This window comes from Varroa jacobsoni, unplaced genomic scaffold (genome assembly GCF_002532875.2).
Source record: "Varroa jacobsoni isolate VJ856 unplaced genomic scaffold, vjacob_1.0 scaffold_952, whole genome shotgun sequence".
Lineage (NCBI taxonomy): Eukaryota > Metazoa > Arthropoda > Arachnida > Mesostigmata > Varroidae > Varroa > Varroa jacobsoni.
In genome coordinates, this window is record NW_019213854.1 from 231,381 (window position 1) to 251,232 (window position 19,852).

A 19,852-nucleotide genomic window follows, 5' to 3' on the forward strand; every position below is an offset into this window, starting at 1 on the left:
AGAAGAGTTTTATGTCGCGACGCTTGTTTTAAGCATGGATTATTTTCTGAGTCTGAGCATCGCAATAGATCTGCGCTGATTTTACTTCTATTGTCGTCAGCCGTGTTCCGTATTGCTGTTTTACAATCATACGCATAGGCTTTGTCCGTACAAGGTTGACAGCATTGATATTTCTGACGTAGGTTATTGAAGTCGATGGTTTCAGTCATGGAGAGACCCCTCTCACCTCTCACATAGCATGGCAAGGCAGTTGATGCTGCATTACAAACTGTATAGTTCGTTTGTCAAGTAAAAGACGAATCAAGCAGCTTTATATAGAGCCGTTACACCAATAATGATACAAAAAGTAACGACAATACTGATATTATTTCAGATAGAAGTTGGACGTCTACGTCGGATTGCTAGGATGATCTTATCATCATTATTATTACCACTGGATCGTTGCCGGATCAGGATCATCATCGCCGAGTCAGGGAAAAATCTAGTCGATAGTTTATCAAGCCAGGTTCAAAGAGTAGCTGCGTCCAAAATCCTATGCACAAGCGCAAAACAACTATAGCCTATAACCAAGCATTGGTGTTGTTTTACATATGCGTGTGTAGGTGTGTATTTGCGCCCAATGTACAGTCATTGTTTGACATCCTTACGATGTTGCGGGTTGCACTCGTGAGGATATCAAACAATAACTGACCGATTTCTCAAACGATCGATGTTTACGGCCGACGCGGAGGCTATTGACGTATTTGCGTGGCGCCGATGGTCTGATTTGGGTGACGAACTGACTCGTTCCCTCTCCGTCGAACTATTTCGTATATCGTTGATTGTTAACGGTTGTCGTCTTCGGCGCTTTTAGACAAATCCAATAGTAGTTGTTTTCCTGAAACTCAGCTGGCAGTGGCTAGCTAAGTCGACTAGTGCTCGTTCGCTACCCTCCGGGTATCGATGGAACGCTGTCTTGGAAAGTATCACTTTATTACACTACACTATGGAATCAGCAAATAACAAACCAACTTTCTAGGCGCGCTTTTTTCAGGGAGTTTCTCTATGGTTCCTGAAATATTCTTTGGTAACAGAGCTACAATATGTCATGGTCATTGTTGATGACTCGTATGGTCGCTGCAGTTCACTTCTATCTTGATTTTGTCACTGTTTTTATAAGGCCGCGGTGATGTTCGGTGTAGTAGCGGAACGTTAACGCGTGACACATCTTTTCAGCTCGTCACTGCTGTTGTGCCCCATAAGCGCGCTAACATGGCTTGGGCTTTTCCGCTTCGAATGATCGCGAAGGCTGCGCCCCCGATCTACCTAGAGAAAAATTGTTTAGTTGGAATTTATACCAGTTATATAAGGTCCATAGAACGTGCAAGTACACACCCCGCACATTCACACACATAGCGCATACACTCACATACAACCACAAAAAGTAGGACAGATGCTCAATAATGGGTCATATTTAATTTGGGCATGCGCGTAGGGCTTTCGTCGCGGACGTTGACTGTACCAGTTCCGACCAGTTCTAATACTCCGAGGTGTTTAATGTCAATTTGCTTATTCTAAGCAATCGAAAATACACTGGATCAAACTGTGATTCCAGCCGTTCCAATTCTCGCACAGTTTAAAGCTTTTCTATAGCGTTCACGGTAAGCTCTTCGATTGTTTGCATCGGTGGTAATGGCAAAACACTACTCGGATCTGTTCCCATATCTATCATTCCTAAATCGCGTCGTAGTAATTTATGAGTCGATTCTATTTGTAGTAACAGAGTTCATTGCAAACGAGGACACAACTCAAATTTTGCGCAAATTGTTTTTACAGCAGGTCACCTGTCCAGGTCTCATAAGGAATTTCTGCGCGCGCATATTGTATTAAATTTTTAGAATCAATGTTGAACGCCACGACTCGTCGAGCCATCATGACAGAGCGGCCTATACCTAACGGGTATACGCTTGTCCGCCATTGGTATTAGAGAAAAGCCAGTTATTTCTCGAAAAAATGGCCAACTCGTCATGAGGAAAAACAATCCGCTGCTTTTGGGCGAAAGTAGTCTAATGTGCAGTCGGTGTTTATGTGACTGCGGGAAATTCGAGGAAGGTTTCAGAGGCGAACCGGAAAGTTCCCAATAGAGTTCACGTGCAGGAAGGGTTCAGAAGTTGATCGAAGCGACAGAAAATGCCGTTCTTGATAGACCCGAATTGGTGCCATTGAAACCAACGGCTATTTTGAGCGGAAAATATCAAATGTCAGATGACTCGTCTAGAAAAGCAGTTCTTCTGGTTAGGCACTTGCATTTTTGGTGGTTATGGACTCGTCACAGCTCAAAATAAAATTTCTTAGAATTAAGCGACACTTGAATTTATACCTGCGATTACTAATAAGACGGTATTTACGCAAAAGAGCTTTAGAAGTGACTAGTTAATAGCTTAGGTGCCATTTGAATAAAAATTATTGTTGCAAATGACACCGTTAGAAAACAAATAGAGGAAGCTCTAACATATACTATATGCACCTTCAACGTACATTTGTGGGAGTACAGGATGCTTGAATTGTGGACCTAAATTCAGTGGCTCTTCTTGATCGCAGCTAAAATCGAATTGAAATCGCACAAACCTAAATATATCGAATGTGCCATCATGCACTCAAAAACCATATAGTTGAGCTCCACACGTAATAGCTCTCTTGCAGATAGCTTCTTTCACTTTTCGTCCCTCGTCGTTACGTACTTCCTCTGCGTTTCCCCCTTTCTTCCTCACTCTGGCTCGCATAATTGTGTCTACCTGATTCCGTCAGGGCCCCGTGCCCGATCGCATTACGTCACGCATCTAGGAATCCGGCCATCAATCATGAGTCTTTAACAACTCTTAACTGTTGCTTTTATTACTGCTTTCATAAAAATAGTAGCGATGATAACTGTTTTTTGTTGTTTTCCGATCCAACTCTGCCCGTTGCTGGCTCGACTCGTGCGAGGCGTTCCCATAAAGCGTCGCTGTTTTTAATTGGATATATGTCTCATTTTAGTATCATTCTACCTCCGTGAGATAACGCACGCTATAGTTAGCAGTGAAAAGATTTATAAACGTAACGTGATAATTTCGAATAACGTAATAGTATACACCATGGTAATATTACGTTCGCCATTTATTTATATACTGAACTGTTATACGACAACGGCCCACATTGAAATTAACTAACACATGTTTAGTGCACAGATTTTCGTTGCACCATGATGCATCTCTGCTACTAATTCTATTGATTTTAATTACGCACGTTTGAACTTCAGCCTCCTAAGCAGTGTCGTACTCTAGGTTTGTTTTTATTTGTAATATTGTTTGCTAATATATTTTGGGAGGCTGTCATTGACGCTTCGGTGACTTCGATTACAGAGGCCTGCAGCTCTATGTTAATACTCAAAATATTTTCCACTTCTCGGCAACTTCTTGCATCGAACCGGAAGCCGAATTTCCCACCATACTGCAGACTGATAATTCTGGGCATGCGAGATTTACTTCCTGCCAGTGGCGTTCGAAATTATGCTACGTTCTTTTTCGTTATTCTTGATCGTTGTGCTGTGAGGCTTTTGGCGGTATTCTCGGCTCTGACGGTGCCGTTCATCGGACGCCCCAGAGAGTTCAGTGACCGTATTCATACTATACGCCATGTTTCGATGTCAAGTATTTTTCAGCGTGGCGAGCAGTGATCGAAACAATAAGCAACAAAAATAGTTGTGAATCAATGAATGTTTTACTTCGTGAGTAAAGCGGCAGAAGAAAAAAAATAACACACTGCAAAATAGATTCATTTATTATTGGTGTCACAACTACTCGAATAGCGATGGCGGCCGAAACAGCTAGCCACGAGACCTCTAATGGTTGAGCGTCATTCGGGGCATCGGATGGAGCGTTCGACCGCGTGTCCGATTTGCAATTATAAGATGTTTCATTACAGTATTGAGTCGTTTACGAGCCGATGGTGTGAATTTGTTCAGTGAATGATATTTATAGAATTAATGAGTTTTCTGCGTTTGCAGCGAGTGACCTGTGTCGGCATTGTATTAAAATGACGAACGGATTCAATTTTGACTCCAACTCGGAGCGGGTAACCGCCGACGTACGAATTCTGGGCATATCAATCACACGCCACCTTACGCAATGAGTCGTAGTTAACTCATACATGCGTTCATTCATTCGCGAGGTATCGGTTACCGCACGATCATTGATCGCAATAGATGACATAGTCAATCTGCTTGACTGATAGTTTTCGCAGAATAACGACGGGAAGAAGCATTCGAGCTTAAAAACAATATGAAACGTCAGAGCAATACTCAATGTCGAAAAATCGCTGTTCGTATCGGGGCTACGTTTGGAAAATGGGTTCGAAACAGACGCACAATGCGATAGTTTAACATGCGAAACTCAACACTCATGGCAGGCCAAAAATAATTTAACAAAAAAAGCAATGGTTATCAAAAATGAGTGCGCGATAGACAATAACTGTTGCTTCGGGCTAATTAGAACAAGACGACGCTTCTGTCTATCAAATGCTTGTCAAAGCATTTAACTTGCTACTATGACGATCTCCACGCTACAGGTCTGCAGAACAGAAATCGGTGACGCGTTACCCTGTGTGTTTATACAGACAGAAGTTTATCTATAGGTTTTTTTCTTTTCGGTATGGGGGAAGTACAATAATTTCAGTAAGTTTGACGTTTTACTACTGAAATGTTGCAGCTTGGACAGAAAGCGTTCAGCGATTTTCATTTTCTATGAAGCTAAACGGTCCCACAGGACCAGTGGCCAATAATATCAATCGGTAATTGATGCCATAGGTGCCATTAATCTTGTAATGAATGACAACGGTATTAACAATCCTAAAGATAATGATAATAATTGTAGATATTCGGCGGATGTAGAAACTATGTGATTGGTTTTACTTGGCAATGTCATTCAATGTTTTATTACTACGTCGTTCTCTACGATGAAGCGTGCGTCAACGACCAGCCTTTCTTTGATCTTCGTTATAGGTTGCGCGTCAAGGGTTCGAAAGGGCTCCTGTAAAACAGCCTGAAGTGCTCGCTTTCTCCAATAGTGTCACAGCGTTCTGCTTTTATTAGATCAACCATTAGCTTGCTATATAGCCATAGAAGAAAAACGCTATTAAACCAGAGTTAGTTTGGGAGGAATTGGTGGATAATCCGCTACATTATAATCATCTGTGTTATGACAGAAGTCAGCGAACACCAATTTCCGAGGGACCTAATGCTTCAGACGGAGAAAGGGAATTCGTAGGGGGCAATCATTCACTGCTGTTCGTCGCCAATCGGTAGCCATGAAAAGCGCTTTAGAGAGAAAGAAACATGTTTTTATTTAGGGACCGCCGTTCTTATTCGTATTTACGATAACATGTAGTTGTTATAATTTTAAAGATACGGGCGTAGTAACATAGAAAAACAGCTTAGGGTGTCTCAGAATGGCGTTTCGTTAATTTCTTAAGAGTTCTCGAAAATAAAGAGCGTCGTGAGTTCAAAACAGAATGGAAGAGCTGGACAAACTTCGAGTGCGCGTTGGTTGAAGCCAAATTTAGCTGGAAATTCAACTTCGTTTCTCAATCCGTATCGAATACACGATATTTTTTTAAAATATCTGACTAAATATAAATTGATTTCGCTTTTTCTTTTTTAGGATCTACTCCGAACGGCAGCATTCAGCGGCGGCCGAAGAGCAGGTCGGCATCGGTGACGCGTCCGCGACCTAAAAGTGTCCACATTGGTTCCTCTCTGGCCTCGCAAGCGACCGGCGGACCCGCTGGAGGAGACTCATTGTCCTATTCGTCCGTCAATTCGCACACATCAAATTCTACTGCGGACGTTACCGCCAGGAGACTGTCCATGGTAGGTAGCTAGAAATACGTCAAAAGTATCATTTTGATTATAGATCATCCTGTACATACCAGCTATATGGTATGTATGTGACACCACAATGCATGGTGTGCAGAAACTTTTTTGGTTCTTCTTTAGCGAACCTAAATAGCATTTTTGATGCTAATCCTGGAAGATACGGCCCGGAAATTTGAAAGCAATTTATTTACTTTGTGAAATACTTTGTCTTTGTGGCCTATCATTTTCCAAAACAAAGGGTGTCCGAGAATCAGCATAGGGCGCTTACTCATGCTTCCCTTCAATTATTTGTTAAGCGCAGATAACTTTGCTACATTGAGTTGTTAATAAGTTAGTCGTATATCGGCAATATATCCGAATCCATCATAAAGTTGTCGCTATTTCCGTGGATTCCAGAATGCTTTCGATCTTATATTTCATTATTTGATATTTGAAGAAGATGACAGAGCTTTATGATTATTTATGTTTCGGAAAATATTCTTATAACAAAAATTGGGATCATTTGCATTGTCTAAAACTTCTCTTGGCAAAAACACAACGGTACGGAATTCAACTAGTGTACATATAGAGCTCGTTAACCAATAGTATCACAGATCGCAATCGAATTTTATAAATATTTATCTTCAATTATAACGGTTACCACGACCGAATGGTGTCTGGGAGCTTTTTTTTTCTACAGATTAAAAGGAACGTTTTTAAGTGGGAAAACTGCAGTGCAATTGGGATGTGCATTGAGCTAGTCTGTCGGTCGAAAGAGTCGTAAACATTTTTAGCCATAGTAACTTTAAAGATTTCGAACAACCGCCGTAATGCTAATTTAGAACTTCTTTTTTTAACCTACAAAATGTAATCAACTAATTATATTGATGTTTTGAACAAACTGGAAGTTGTCGCGGCGTACATTGACGTCTCGCTAGGGGTGTCAGTGTTTAGACTTTGCAAAAAAAAAATGATGATCTGCTACTGTTGCAGTGAATAAGCGGTTGTTTGCACGCGAATTTTCGGCTCTATCATTAGGCCTTTAATTACTATCTTCACAAAAAAAAAAACAGTTATTTACGGAGAGATAAATATTTCAACTGGATACATCGGTAGTTTCAATTGTGTTGTGTTACGAAAGAAACAATTTGACCAGTGCCTCAACTGTTTTGGCCTTATAAAAACACGCCAATATCTCGGGGCCAAGCGCATACAGACGTATAACGAATTTTCACTATAATTACGTTACGCATTGTCTGAACGGAGTTTTTCATTTTCTCGTGTATATCGGCGATCTATTCACATAAATATCATTTGCATTGTGTCACGGCTCATATTGGGAAATAAATACGTACGGCACATAGTCCGTAAGGTCTACACAGATGTAGGTGTTCGTACTACTTGTATATTCAAAAGCAGACTATTTCAAAATCCATTGCTTTTGCTTGGCATGTCGCCATTATACGAAACTGTCTGTATCCGATGCTAAAATCAACAAAAAATAGCATTTCACTCTTAAGCTAACTAAGCTACTTCAAATAAACCACGTAGGTATATATATATACATGTGTGTCTTTGTGGTTTATATATATTATATGACTGCACATATATATATGCGCAGTCATAATTGGATCACATTGGAGATTGCGCCATGCGCTCCCTCTCTGAAAACGTACACCGGTAATAGACAAAAAAGATTGCCAGTATGACCGGTATTCATGTTATTATTGCTATGGCTGTGCTTATAATTACTACGACAGGATTACTGTAGGCAAGGACAATTAATCATTAGGGTCACACATATTGCGAGACTAAAAGCTCTCTCAAAATGTTCTATTAAGAGAGAGAGAGAGAGAGAGAGAGAGAGAGAGAGAGAGAGAGAGAAAAGACAATATACCCATTTGCAAGAATGAAAGTTCATAGAAAAATGCTCAAAATGCTAAATAAAGGAATCTAAAATCACTCGCCACCGGCATCTATAGCCTGCCAATATGCTGAACTCTGATTTCATTAGTTTTTTATTATCGTCGGATGGCGTTCTAACTGAAAGCCTTTCAAGCGTTTCAGGAGTGCAGTGTTCCACATTTTCGCCGGCTCGTACCGGTGTGGGCAGCTCCCTTATTGCATAATTGTCAAACAAGGATGGCAGCGTCGTCTTGCCTTTGTTGCAGAAAAAGAATAAGCTCCTTACTGTGTGCGCGTCAAGCACTAAACTGGGGGGTGTTGTTATTGTACATATTAGGCCAGCGGTACCTTTACCGGTTGAGGGCGCAGGCGGGACGGTGGTCCGTCACTGTGACCGATCACCGGCTGTTTACGGTTCAACCGAAGCCATTGCCGTCTGCGTTATGCGAGTATCATTTATTTGCGTTTACTGCCGTAGTGACAGCAGGTAGAATCATCATCGATAATCGATTTTCTGTCGCAGCTCCATTATTACAGTCATTGGATCGAAATCTTCGTATTGATTAATCGTTGCGTGATATGCGGATTACGGCCGATAGGCAAACGTTAAAGAGGGCAAACTTCTCAGAAATCGAACTTGTAACATATTGGAATGTACCGTCTAATTTCGTTGCCACTATCTATTCGCTTTCATGTTTTTTGTCATTAAACAACGATATCATCACTCTGCTTTGTGCAATTGTCTAATAAGCGCCATTGGTGACTATATCTATCTATTTTTGAGGACAGATCTCAGCAGTATATTAGAAGACGTTTATTTTATATGTCAACGCATGCGACACACTACGGCGTGATTCTGTGAGGAATTAAAAGCGGTCGTTTATTGATGACCATGTGGCAAACGTTACGATTTCTCGTTGTAGGCACAACGACATTCAGACCTAATGAAACCATCGTATATTTTCCTGTGTAAACAAGAGGTGTCGGAGGTAGGGGCAGTCTTACCGAACTTTGTCCATGAAGGAGTGTCTCTTTCTTCTTGCATGGTGATGATCAGCGAAACGAATAAAAGTTCATTATTATTGTTATGCGATGGCAAACATATCGTATGTATTTCGGGCGTAGACAGACAGACAGGACCCAGAAATTCAAATTTACGAAGTAATCTAATTTTTCTACTGGCAATCGCATCCGCTAACTTTGGGCAGCTTCTCCAAAGATCGATTGCGTCGACCAGGGCGGTGTCTTCAGAAATGCAGGGGGTAACATAACAAAATGCGCAGCTTTTGTTTGTGCTATGTGCTTTTCCGTATCTTTCTTTGCGCACTGAAAGCCAAAATGATGAATAAAATGAATCACTTTAGTTTTGAATGCGTGAACACGTCTAATAGATGCGTTAACGTTTACACTTTGCCCTGGAATAGTCTGGCATAGTTTTCCTGGAATAGTTTATTTAGGCATTGGTAGATAGGCAATGAAATTTATTCGGAAAGGGGAACGTGAAATTTAATTAGGTAAAATTTAAAAGCTATCCAGCTGCATATTCGTTTTCAGGGGGTGACCCACCCCCTCCCCCTCCCCTCCCGTCGTGTTCAAGGGGGTAACAAGAGAATTTTAATAAGATACATGGCGCGTTACTAGTTAGTAGCGCAATTACTCCTCCATTGCTGGCATCGAATGCAGGTGTTGTTAATTAGTTTAAATACGACTGCCGTCGTTGCCGTTGTATCGATACGTTTGGGTCTACAAAAATGTTCTCAAACGGAAATGGCCACGTTTTGTGTTTGCTCTATCATAAGAGCGCGACCCTGAACGGACCGCCTACGGACATACGACGATTGTCGTATGTAATGCTGTGGCTTGTTAACATGTTGATGTTACTGATGACAATGTTGCTTTGAGGTTCGGATATTAAACAATATACGACACATGTGAAGATGCAAGATGGTGCGCACTATTCAAATGGCGCTTGGATATATATATATATATATATATATATATGTGCCTAAAAAAATCGCACTTTTATTATGAACGTACGAGGGAACAATTTGGGTTACATTTCATCAATGCTGAATGTTTATATACGTACGAAAAGCTACATATCGTGAGGCGTCCAACAAAATAGATGCCTCGAAATCCTTTACATCTGGGATAACGTTTATCAATCATTTAGACAGGTAGCAGTATTGGTGGTAATCCTGGTGAGCAAGCAATGGGGACTTTCGGGGTCTGGAGATCACAATCCATGGTATCAAACTGGCAAACAACAGTCACCAGGCATCACTGCCGGCACTAGCATTAAACTAATTCATTACATCGTGTGTCTTATGTGGTAATAGTAACGATACTATCTAATTTCGCTAACGAATATCTTGTACGTGACGTCATTTTAATTATTGAACGTTTCCAATTTAGCACTGTGACTGTTCCTGCTATCACTTCTAAATTTTTATTTATTGATTTGCAATCATTCACCGAAACAGCGCTCAGCATCACTGTGGCAGCTGACGTTTGCTTTTCTTGTAAATGGCATCGTATAGGGAAGGTGTTCATCGTCAGGAATCGCTCTTCTAATATATGAGGGAGGTGCACAATGAGCAATTTTTAAACCTTATACTCTATATATATATATATATATATATATATATATAAAATAATATACAAATATAAGCATGGGCCCGCATGCAACATTAACTACGGTATCTATCGTGAGCTTGATCGTTTAACTGCTATAGAAATTTCAGTGCTGGAAACTTCAATGAAGATCAAATTGAAGTGTTGACGTTGTCGCTGCACTGTCAGTGAGTAGAGTTTTACAAACATCACCGTCGTATATCGTATTTTACTAGGTAGGTAGGTAGGTCGGTGTGAAACGAGAAACAGCGAACTAATTTTTATTGCTTTTTATTTAAATGCCATTACTATTTAGCACCATTCTACAACAATTGAATCATGACATATATTGTGCTGCTGGAAAAGTCTAGTTAGACAATTTTGACAAGGTAGTCAAATTTGCTATTTAGTTGGTGAGGCTTTGAAAATAATGGCAATTTGTGAGGGTGATGTCTGGCAAACGTGGTGTATGACAGAGGGCCTCTAATTGCATTTTTGCCACCGTAGACCTTGCGGTCTGTGGCCCATAATTGTCGCACAATAGGATTTGTTCGCTATCTGGCTGCTTAATGCAGAGTTTCTCATCATCTCCTCAATATATTGACAGTACACCTCAGCCATAACGAAGGAACCAGCGGCTATGTACCGTAGTGTATAGTCTCCGCACTCGCCACCAAGTAAACACTATAAGCCTCACTCACGTACTTCAAGGTGATGTCTTGCCAGTTCAGTTGCATTCACCCACTATCTGCAATTATCGCAGAAGATCGATTTCTTTTATCACGGATCACAGTTTAATGCAAAAACGAATCACTGTTGCCATCGAAAAACTGAAAGAAGCAAGCTTTTGTACGTCTGTCTTTGATCCTCGCTCAAATCGTGCGGTACTGATTTGTCCGATACGTTTACCTCTTTAATTTGACCTAAGTAAGAGGTATAGCATACACCTAACCGGAGTGCCGACACTCGTGCATTTCGAGTTGGGCCTTCTACCACACTGTTTAACTCACTTTCGCACGATCTTCGCGAGACGTATTTTACATGAACATACGTTTCACAGTGTTTCTAGTCATAGAACGTTTAATCCCTTACACGTCTTTGCCGGTGTATAGGCAAGATGGAACAATTTGCAAAACACTTGGTTTTTTGGACCTTCCGTGCTTCATTACAACTAGAAGTCCGAGTGGGGATACCCGAGTGAACGGCTTTAGATTTTAAAGAGCGCAAATGCATCTCCTATACAAAAAGAAACGTCACATCGCTATAAAATAGCGCCATGTCTAAATATAAAATTAATGTTTGGCACATTTCACAGAAAATATCAGCATTATTCGGATCATGATTAGTTTGTCACAACCAAATAAAGTCTTAGTACAGAGGTACGATCCGTAGAAATCACAGACTACGTAACTCTTTTAACTAATGTGCTAAAAATTCTGCTTGAGAGAGATGGATTTTTTTGGCCTGTTTGGTACTTGTGGGTAGCATAACTTGCCAATCAAATTGATCGGCTTTAGTAAAAATGGTAGTATAATATCGTGTAATAACCATACCGTTCGTGAAATTGTTCATTCCGGCTAGAAAACGTATTGATAGAGATGTTTCTCTAAGGGCTGTCTCCTTTTAGCTAGTTTTTTTCCCTAACCAACGGAGACCTTCGTGAGGATTGGGTTGTTTGCTTTTTACCGTATGCAGAGTGCGTGTGCCATTGAATCGATAAAGGACGGCGTCATGTGTCAGTCGAGTTCTTCGCGTACTGTCTACATGTTCCATGGTGAGAGGGGCACGCACTGTGTAGATAAGAACGTAGACTGTTACGTATCTTCTCGCTTAGCTTATGAGGACGCTTATGAGGTCAACAGTTCTTCTGTTGACCAGCAGCAATAATTGCAGCGGTATTAGCTACAGTAGCCGCAGAAAATGAGGATACCATTAGACTCACAATGATTTCGCGTACCAGGACTACAACAGCTGCCTCGGCAACGTCTCCCACATAGAGATAGATGGATAGATAAATGTACGAATGAAGGAATGAATAGTTGATAGTGTTTGTTAGGAGAACTCAGTAAGCAGCAGCTTTCTGCCTTCCTGCCGAGTCGCTAGCGGAGAGCTTCCATAGGATTTTCTGCACTGTAGCAGCGTCTCTGGTCAAAAGAGCACAGGTATGACAGCAGGGACATTTGGAGTTAAGCAAGAAACACAACACTATCTTAACGGCTACCGGCAGCCGTTGTGGGCATTATTACTCATCTGACATTTTATCCGTACTGTGATATTTGCGTCGTTCCTTATTGTAACGGCTACGACTATCTTAACTTTGCTGCTTTTGTCTGGGTGGTGGATGACAAACGAGATGCGTCGGTCAGCAGAACGAGACAACGTAGATTACCTGCACACGCACTTTGCACGTGCCTTACCGCTTGCCTACCCAGCTTATCTAGCTGCTTATACGGCGACAGTAACTACCGCCATTTCGGGTCAAAACTATCAAGTTTTTGTTTACGTCTCTGTCTGCCTGCTCATCTTGTCTTTGGGCAGCGGCGCGGCGCGTTGTAACGGCCGTCAGCTGCTATCAGCGTTCGTAAGAGAAGGGCGAAACGCTAGGTTTTCGTTGCTGCTGGCGGCAGCACATCGTCGTGGCTGACAAGCGTATGTTTGTAACATGTTGGTTACTAAATTCTTACCCCTGTCAGTAGAACCGACAGTATAACGGGCAGTTATTTGTCAACCTTAGCAATAATAAAACTCGGAAAATAGGTAGAGTAGAAGTGCCGCGGCGGCCCTAGATAGCTTCACGCGACTGGACGCTTCGTGTAGCAGAAAATGGAGAAGATGTATCTAGTAATAGCTAGTGAAACAGTTTGGCGCGCAAAATATACGCGTGTGCTTGCGGGTCCTTTGCCTGCAAAGTTACCTGTTGCTTATTTTGATCAAAACCATCTCATCAACCTTTCCCTGCAACTACAAACGTTTCGCTACCGAAATTTCTACCGATAGTGGTTATTCGTTTTGACGAACGGCCGACTAGCTATTAATCGGATTATCGTTCCTATCCCACAATAAAATTGGTAAACCATTATAAAACTATCGGACCGACGTGCAAGATGCCATTGATTTGATTGTGCAAAGAAGTAGTAATAACTATGATGTTACTGATTATGAAATTTTTCTCTGAATTGCCTTTGTTGCCGCTCTATGAAAAAGACCAAATTTATAAGTACCGCCATAGCGTTATCAGCGCCACCTATGTAATTTCGCCAGCGATGTAAAATACACAGTTCTATTTGAACACTGTCATTGATCTTCTGATAATAATGCGCCGCACACAAAATTCTTCGTAATCTCATTTTAAGCCCGACGATGCTTGAGGTTTGTGCCGTTACGTTTCCGCATCTACTAAATAATGAGAGAATGGTTTAACGCGCGAGCGTTTACCGAAAGGTAGCGAATTTTATTGATGAAAGGGCCTCCTGCCGTACTGTGACGGTTTATTTTTCATTGTTGTTACTCTTATTATCAAATGCTGGGAGTGTTGTTGTTGTTGTTGTCGTTATGATGAAATGGAAATGGTTTGCTGGACACGTGCTAGCAATAACGTACTGGTTTCGAACGATATTATGAATTGAATTGCGACAATGATAGTAGCGCTAATAATAACAGTTATTATTATGTGAAACTTAGTAGAAATGAAGTAACTTTTTATATTTAAAATAACTTATAAAGAAAGGACAGCTGTATGCGTTCTGGATGCACTCATAGACAATATAATCCGATTAGCCACAAAGGTCAGGTGAGCATGATATGAAACGTACGTCGTCCGATAATTATCGACCGCTAATATATAGTATATATATACTTACAGACATAGTGGTCGATGCATGGTATCCGCATTTTTGGGGAACTGGAAAATCGCTTACGAACCCTTACGATTTTCATCATCGAGTGGATCATTTGATTCGGCCACTTAAATTTCACTCAACCAATGATAAACAACAGAGGCTCCGATCATAGTATGACAACGAGAAGGAGTGTTCAATGATACCGGAGAGGTCGCTCTTCAGGAATAAATTAATATAGGGAAAAATACAAAGATCTGTCTTCTGTTAGTATCCTAATCATTTAAATCTGATTGGGTAAATCTATTATATTTTAGGTCATCTGTTATGCTACACCTGCCTCTAGTAATAGTCTTTAGACGGCCGTGGAATTGGCCGACGCACGATTTACGGATCCGTCCATAGCCACGCCGGCGCTATAGTGCAGGCGCAATTACCACTACACTAGAACTGTTGGCTATTGTTTCTATAGTAATTTACGGCAGCCGTTTAGCATTCTTCTCTATGCGTCTTTTTCGTTTTTGGTACCATTATGTCAATGTGAGAATATGATTGAAATGAAACATCTTCCATACGAATGTTGAAATATTCAATTTGCTTTCAGCAAAGGCAAAACAGAAACACAGAATCGTCACTGTAGAAAGCAATGACTCTGCCAGCTCTCCATAATAACAGGCAGTATTACTCCATGTATTGATCGCAAAAATGTCTTTAACAGGCAGATTTCGCATATACGTTTTGCATTAGCCCTTCAGATTTCAGCGTCATCCAGTAAAACATTGAGATGACGAGGTTTCGAACAGGGGCGCGGGACCGTGTTCTGTCAGCATTAAGTGCATATCTATCGGGTGGTAAACTTCAATGGTAAAAGGGAAGTAAAGGAGGTTTTGGATATGCTGTAGGAATATATTCGTGGATTTTCGGCGGGAAAAGGCGCACGAGGACTGTGGCAATTATGCGACTTGTGTGGCTTCTATTAGTTCTATGAATGGCTTTATTTGTTTAGCCCAGAGGATCTTTCTTTAATTCGCTTGCCAAGAAGTGACCCCTTGTGGTCAAGGCAAGCTGCCTGCGTCGCCTTAACAGCTTGCATGTGGGCTGGACCATGTGCATCGCCAGGGGTATCCATTTGTTCATACGTCGCCGTCGACGCTAATCAGTACTACGAATGTTGGCGGAAACGCGGACAACGCTGATGTGCAGTCAATTACTGGGTGATGACGAACACCTCGTACTGCACGATTATATTTTTTGCTTATGGTTGTTTAATATGCATTGCGTGACACGCACGCCTTGTCCATCCATCTTATGCGTTTCTGTACAGCGAATTATACTCTTCGCAATAATGCGCACACAATTGATCGATACGAAACAGTGTTAAAATGAATGTTTGGGAGCCCTTCTCTGACTTTTACGATACTGTCTTCCTAAATGTGTTGTTAATTATCGAATACTATTCTACTTCATATCGAACTGTGAAGAGCTCAGCTTGTAAAAGCGAGAGCTACATGTACTTAGTTAATTTCAAAGCGAAATGAAAACAGTGGGATATTTTTGTAAAGTGTCATCGTCGAGGGTGCAAATAGGCTTCCATATTGAGAAACATGTGTTAATGAACGTAGCTTTGTCTATTCCTTATTTGAGAAAATAACAACAAAACATCATCACGGCTTCGGTATTTTACAAAGATAAATTCACCGCCACTGGTTTATAAGAAATCCGACCCTACCATGAGACGACCTTTGATTTGGGACACCTAATTGATAAGAGTTACCCAAGTATACATAAATTTACCATACTGTCCGGTTCTGTTGTTCAAGCTCCTTTGACAGCCTGTCGTTAAAGCTCGCTCGCTGTTCTCTCACTATTATTTTTATCGCTGAATTTAAGAATACTAGAAGTCATAAAAGTCGTACTGTATTAAATTTAAATACATCCGTTTTTTACGTTGTGTCAAATAGTGACTTGGCAATTGTTTGCGGTTGTAAGCGTCTGTGCTTCTGCTGTGTTCCCTGCATCAGCCAGTAGCCTTTTTGCTGCCATCTTTCATCGCCATTTTGTTTTTAACGCTGTCCATGTGTCACTCGCATAATATTTCTATTGACTTGGCTCCCTCTGAAATTACTACTCTCATATCAAATAACTTACACCAGTATTATCGCATGCTGCACCTAACTTTGAATTGAGATCCGATAAGTATTGCTACTCTGGCAAAAAACAATCTGTTTTTAATCTAAACAGCAGTGTCCTAAGTGGTGCGATCTTGCAAATATATTATCTATTCGTTGCAACGTGTAGTTTCGTATTATGTACACAGGAGGAGCCACTGTCAGTATGTTTATTTTTTTTTCTTGTTGATAAAGCAGTGAAACGACAAAAAAAAAGATAACTTTATTGTCGTATTGTGACACAGCTGTAAATGTTTGTTATCGTTATGCGATGCTTACTGTGTGTTTCTCCGAGTAAATAGATGCAGGATGACGCTTTTGTCAAGCCTGTACATACATTTAAACAAAATACATTGCATGCGCCAGAAGCGTCGTCCCCGACGGTCATATTTCTTCTTTATAACTAATATTCAACGCGATTCCAGCTTCGATTCGGGACCTAGATCCACTTTGCAAGTATTCCCTCTGCCCACAAATAACTCCTTGATAATAATAATCGTGCTCTAAGCGTAAACTTGTTAAATTATCGTTCAAATATGCTACATAAAAAACATTTGAATGGAATTAAAATTTAAGTAGATCACATGCCAAAACTTCCAATAAAGCAAGGGCTTAAAACGTCTAGAAGGATCCAAATGCGAAAAGTTTCAAAAATACTAACCTTTGCAGCCCGTCTGGAGGACCCTTTATCCAAAACGCCCATAATATCTGTTAGGCGCAACGAGAATGACTTTTTTGAGTTAATCTGATGGTTTATGAGCGCTCGATGAACCTTTTAAATCTGAATTATATTTAAAATTTTCCGGTTTGACTTGTGGAAGTCTCCCTTGAATTTGGAAGCCACATAAAAATCGACAATAACGTAGAGCGTTGATTTTGTACAAAAGAGGAAGTTCCTAATTTGGATGGGATTCGTCCAATGCATAAAAATGACTGTATTATATGATAGTCCAATCCTAAAATGGTGAACTGTTGTTCTCCATGACGATTTTGTTGTTTTCATCTAGAAATAAGTGGTTTTTATGTGGTACGAAGTATGGCGGATGAACAAATGCCCGTTACGACAAACAATCTGTCAAAATTTTCCCTCATCTGAACGCATCACCCAGCAGTGTCCCAGCAAATCAAAATCAGTGTGTAGCTATTATTCGATATTAGTGGTTTTTTCCGCTTATTTAAATGAATCCTTTTGTAAGTCTATTCCGGGCATATCGAGGACGACTATTCGCATGTTCGGCTATAGGGGTTTTTATATAAATGCGCGTGGCTCGTCCCTTCAAGGAGCTAGCCAGCCCTGTGCACACTCATATCCGAGTGACTCAAGGGTACTATTGAGAAAATGTACAGGCGTCATTTATGTTCGTGGAAAAATTACACTTAGATATATATAAATAGATAGATAAAACGACACCTAGATATATAGACAGTTTTGTAGTAATACTATTACCTCTTTGTTTGTGCTTGCTAAGGAATTTTAGCCGTAAGTAAAGTGTACAGATACAATCTACTTTACCTGCCTGCCTGCCTGCCTGTCTGACGGTGATGCAAAAGGCAACGAGAACAGAGGCTAGATAAATTACATTGTACTATCTAAGTATATTTCTGGCACTTCTGTCGCAACTCCGCTAGTTCCACCGCCAGTCATATTTATTTCTCGATTTATTCATTTTTATTGTTAAGTGTGTGCGTGTCTTAAGTTTTGTTTGGTTTAACGTTGCCAGATAGACACTCAGTGCTTCCTTATATTATTATCTTATTATTACACATCATGGTTACGTTCAGTAGATGAATTTTAAAGTATATCCCTACCGTAGTAACTTGTTCAAGTTATGGCTATTGTTTACAACTGATTAGCTTCCTAATTTTAAAAATTCGGTTTTAGGCTAGCATTCTGCGCCGACCCCTCTAATAGATTAACTGAAGCGTCAGGTATATAGTAAATTGATTACGAAATGTATGTAGTATATATCCTAAATTTAACTAACCCTTTCAATAAATACGTACTTTGGATTGATAATGAAATTAACTAGCGCGTCGCTAACGGCTTGCTATGATTATTAGTAGAACGACAGAATTTACTCAGTTTTTACGGGCTTCAGTGGCCATTGAGTCAGCCATTCTGGAATTCTATGACAAATAGGCTAGAATTTATCAGGAAAGGTGTTGTCCTTTGCAGACAGTTTACAGCTACTTTATCGTCCCGTTTGCCGTCCATGTGTGGCATCACGTGGCAAACACAGACACGAATCTTAGCAACTGAAGTCAGGGCAATTGCACCCGTATTGCATCTGTCGAGTAATTAATACGACCCAATTGATCGAACGCTGGGTCAGTTGTGGGCGGGTGATATTGTTGTACGGCACACGCTTGTTTAGCAGTTAGGTTCGTCGGTGCGACATTTAGCGTGCTTCCTATCTATTCTATTGTCTTCTGGAACCGAATAACTATTAGCAGTCACGGCCACAGCCGTCTTTGCATCAGAAGCTCTGCGTCAGAATGGCAAAATCAAACTACACAGACATGGCTGGTACACAGTAGTCAACTAGCCATAGAGGTAGCGAGAGCCCTAGAGCTAAAGCGAAACGTGCATTTGAAACAACGGCTCGCTGTTGATGTCGCACGTTGATGCGAGCGCGTGGATCATGACAGGGTGATGATGACGACTATGACGACGATAATAATAACGCTAGTTGCGGCCGTCGGAAATACGCCGAACGTTATTGCGAGGCATGAGATGCCATACGCTGTAGTGACAGCGTAGGGGAATGACGAAATGAGTCACTGCTGCCGGCTGTGACGATTGGTCGGCAGCTCGACAAACTCGTTTCGTTACTATCTATTGCAGAAGCTACAAATGCCTTCAGCAGAAGAACTAGTCACACTAGTGGCCAGTGACTGGTCGAGCCATTACTGCAATTTTGACCCGAAGCCTTGTTGATACGAACACAGATCTGAAAACCTTGTTGTCGTATTGGCTCAACACTTAGTGGCGGCAATAGCCTTACTGAAATTGGCTCTGCTAGATCGCATTTCGTGAAGAGTCTCACTATAAGCTGTTCGTGTTAAAACAGGCATGGATTTTTTTGTCAGGATTCTGCACACTTTATTCATATACTACTCACATGGGTTTACCAATGGATTCGTAAATTACAAAGCAAAAAATTGATCATGACCACTTGAAATATCTTCCCATCATGACCGTTTCTACGGAAGACTAACTACCATTGGTTTTGAATTTATGGAGAGGAGTCGAGCTATTCTATACTTCACTGAGTAGAGATCGTATTCATACGGCCTATACAACAGTTATTCGCAGTCAGCCTGATACAAGCCTTCCTTTATATTGCACCTTTGAACACATCGTGGCACACAAATGCAGACCTTGTAAATGACAACTGTCCGACGGGACCTGTCAACAGAATATTGAGTAAAAAATGTGCTAGAGTGTTATTTTAGGCGTG

At 40.9% G+C, this 19,852-nt stretch overlaps 2 protein-coding genes across 9 annotated transcripts in view; one reads left to right on the forward strand and one right to left on the reverse strand.

Annotated features, from left to right (window-relative positions):
* LOC111265283 (uncharacterized) overlaps positions 1–12,275 on the reverse strand; it is a 35,963-nt gene extending 23,688 nt beyond the window's left edge. The window contains exons 1-3 of one of the 3 annotated variants that reach the window (XM_022841830.2): positions 11,941–12,275; positions 8,780–9,100; positions 5,802–5,892 (exon numbers count right to left, since the gene is read on the reverse strand). In XM_022841830.2, the coding sequence (XP_022697565.1) occupies positions 5,843–5,892; positions 8,780–9,100; positions 11,941–11,959 (390 nt within the window). In that variant the 5' untranslated portion in view covers positions 11,960–12,275 and the 3' untranslated portion in view covers positions 5,802–5,842. Of the gene's footprint in view, positions 1–5,801; positions 5,893–8,779; positions 9,101–10,457; positions 11,136–11,940 lie in introns of those variants that run through there. The other 2 variants (XM_022841831.2, XR_002683361.2) reach the window with 2 other exon arrangements.
* Positions 1–19,852, forward strand: part of LOC111265281 (patronin) — a 98,117-nt gene that overhangs the window by 63,860 nt on the left and 14,405 nt on the right. For all 6 annotated transcript variants that reach the window (XM_022841827.2, XM_022841824.2, XM_022841826.2 and 3 more), the window contains one exon: positions 5,676–5,884. In XM_022841827.2, coding sequence (XP_022697562.1) covers positions 5,676–5,884 — 209 coding nt within the window. The remainder of the gene's footprint in view (positions 1–5,675; positions 5,885–19,852) is intronic.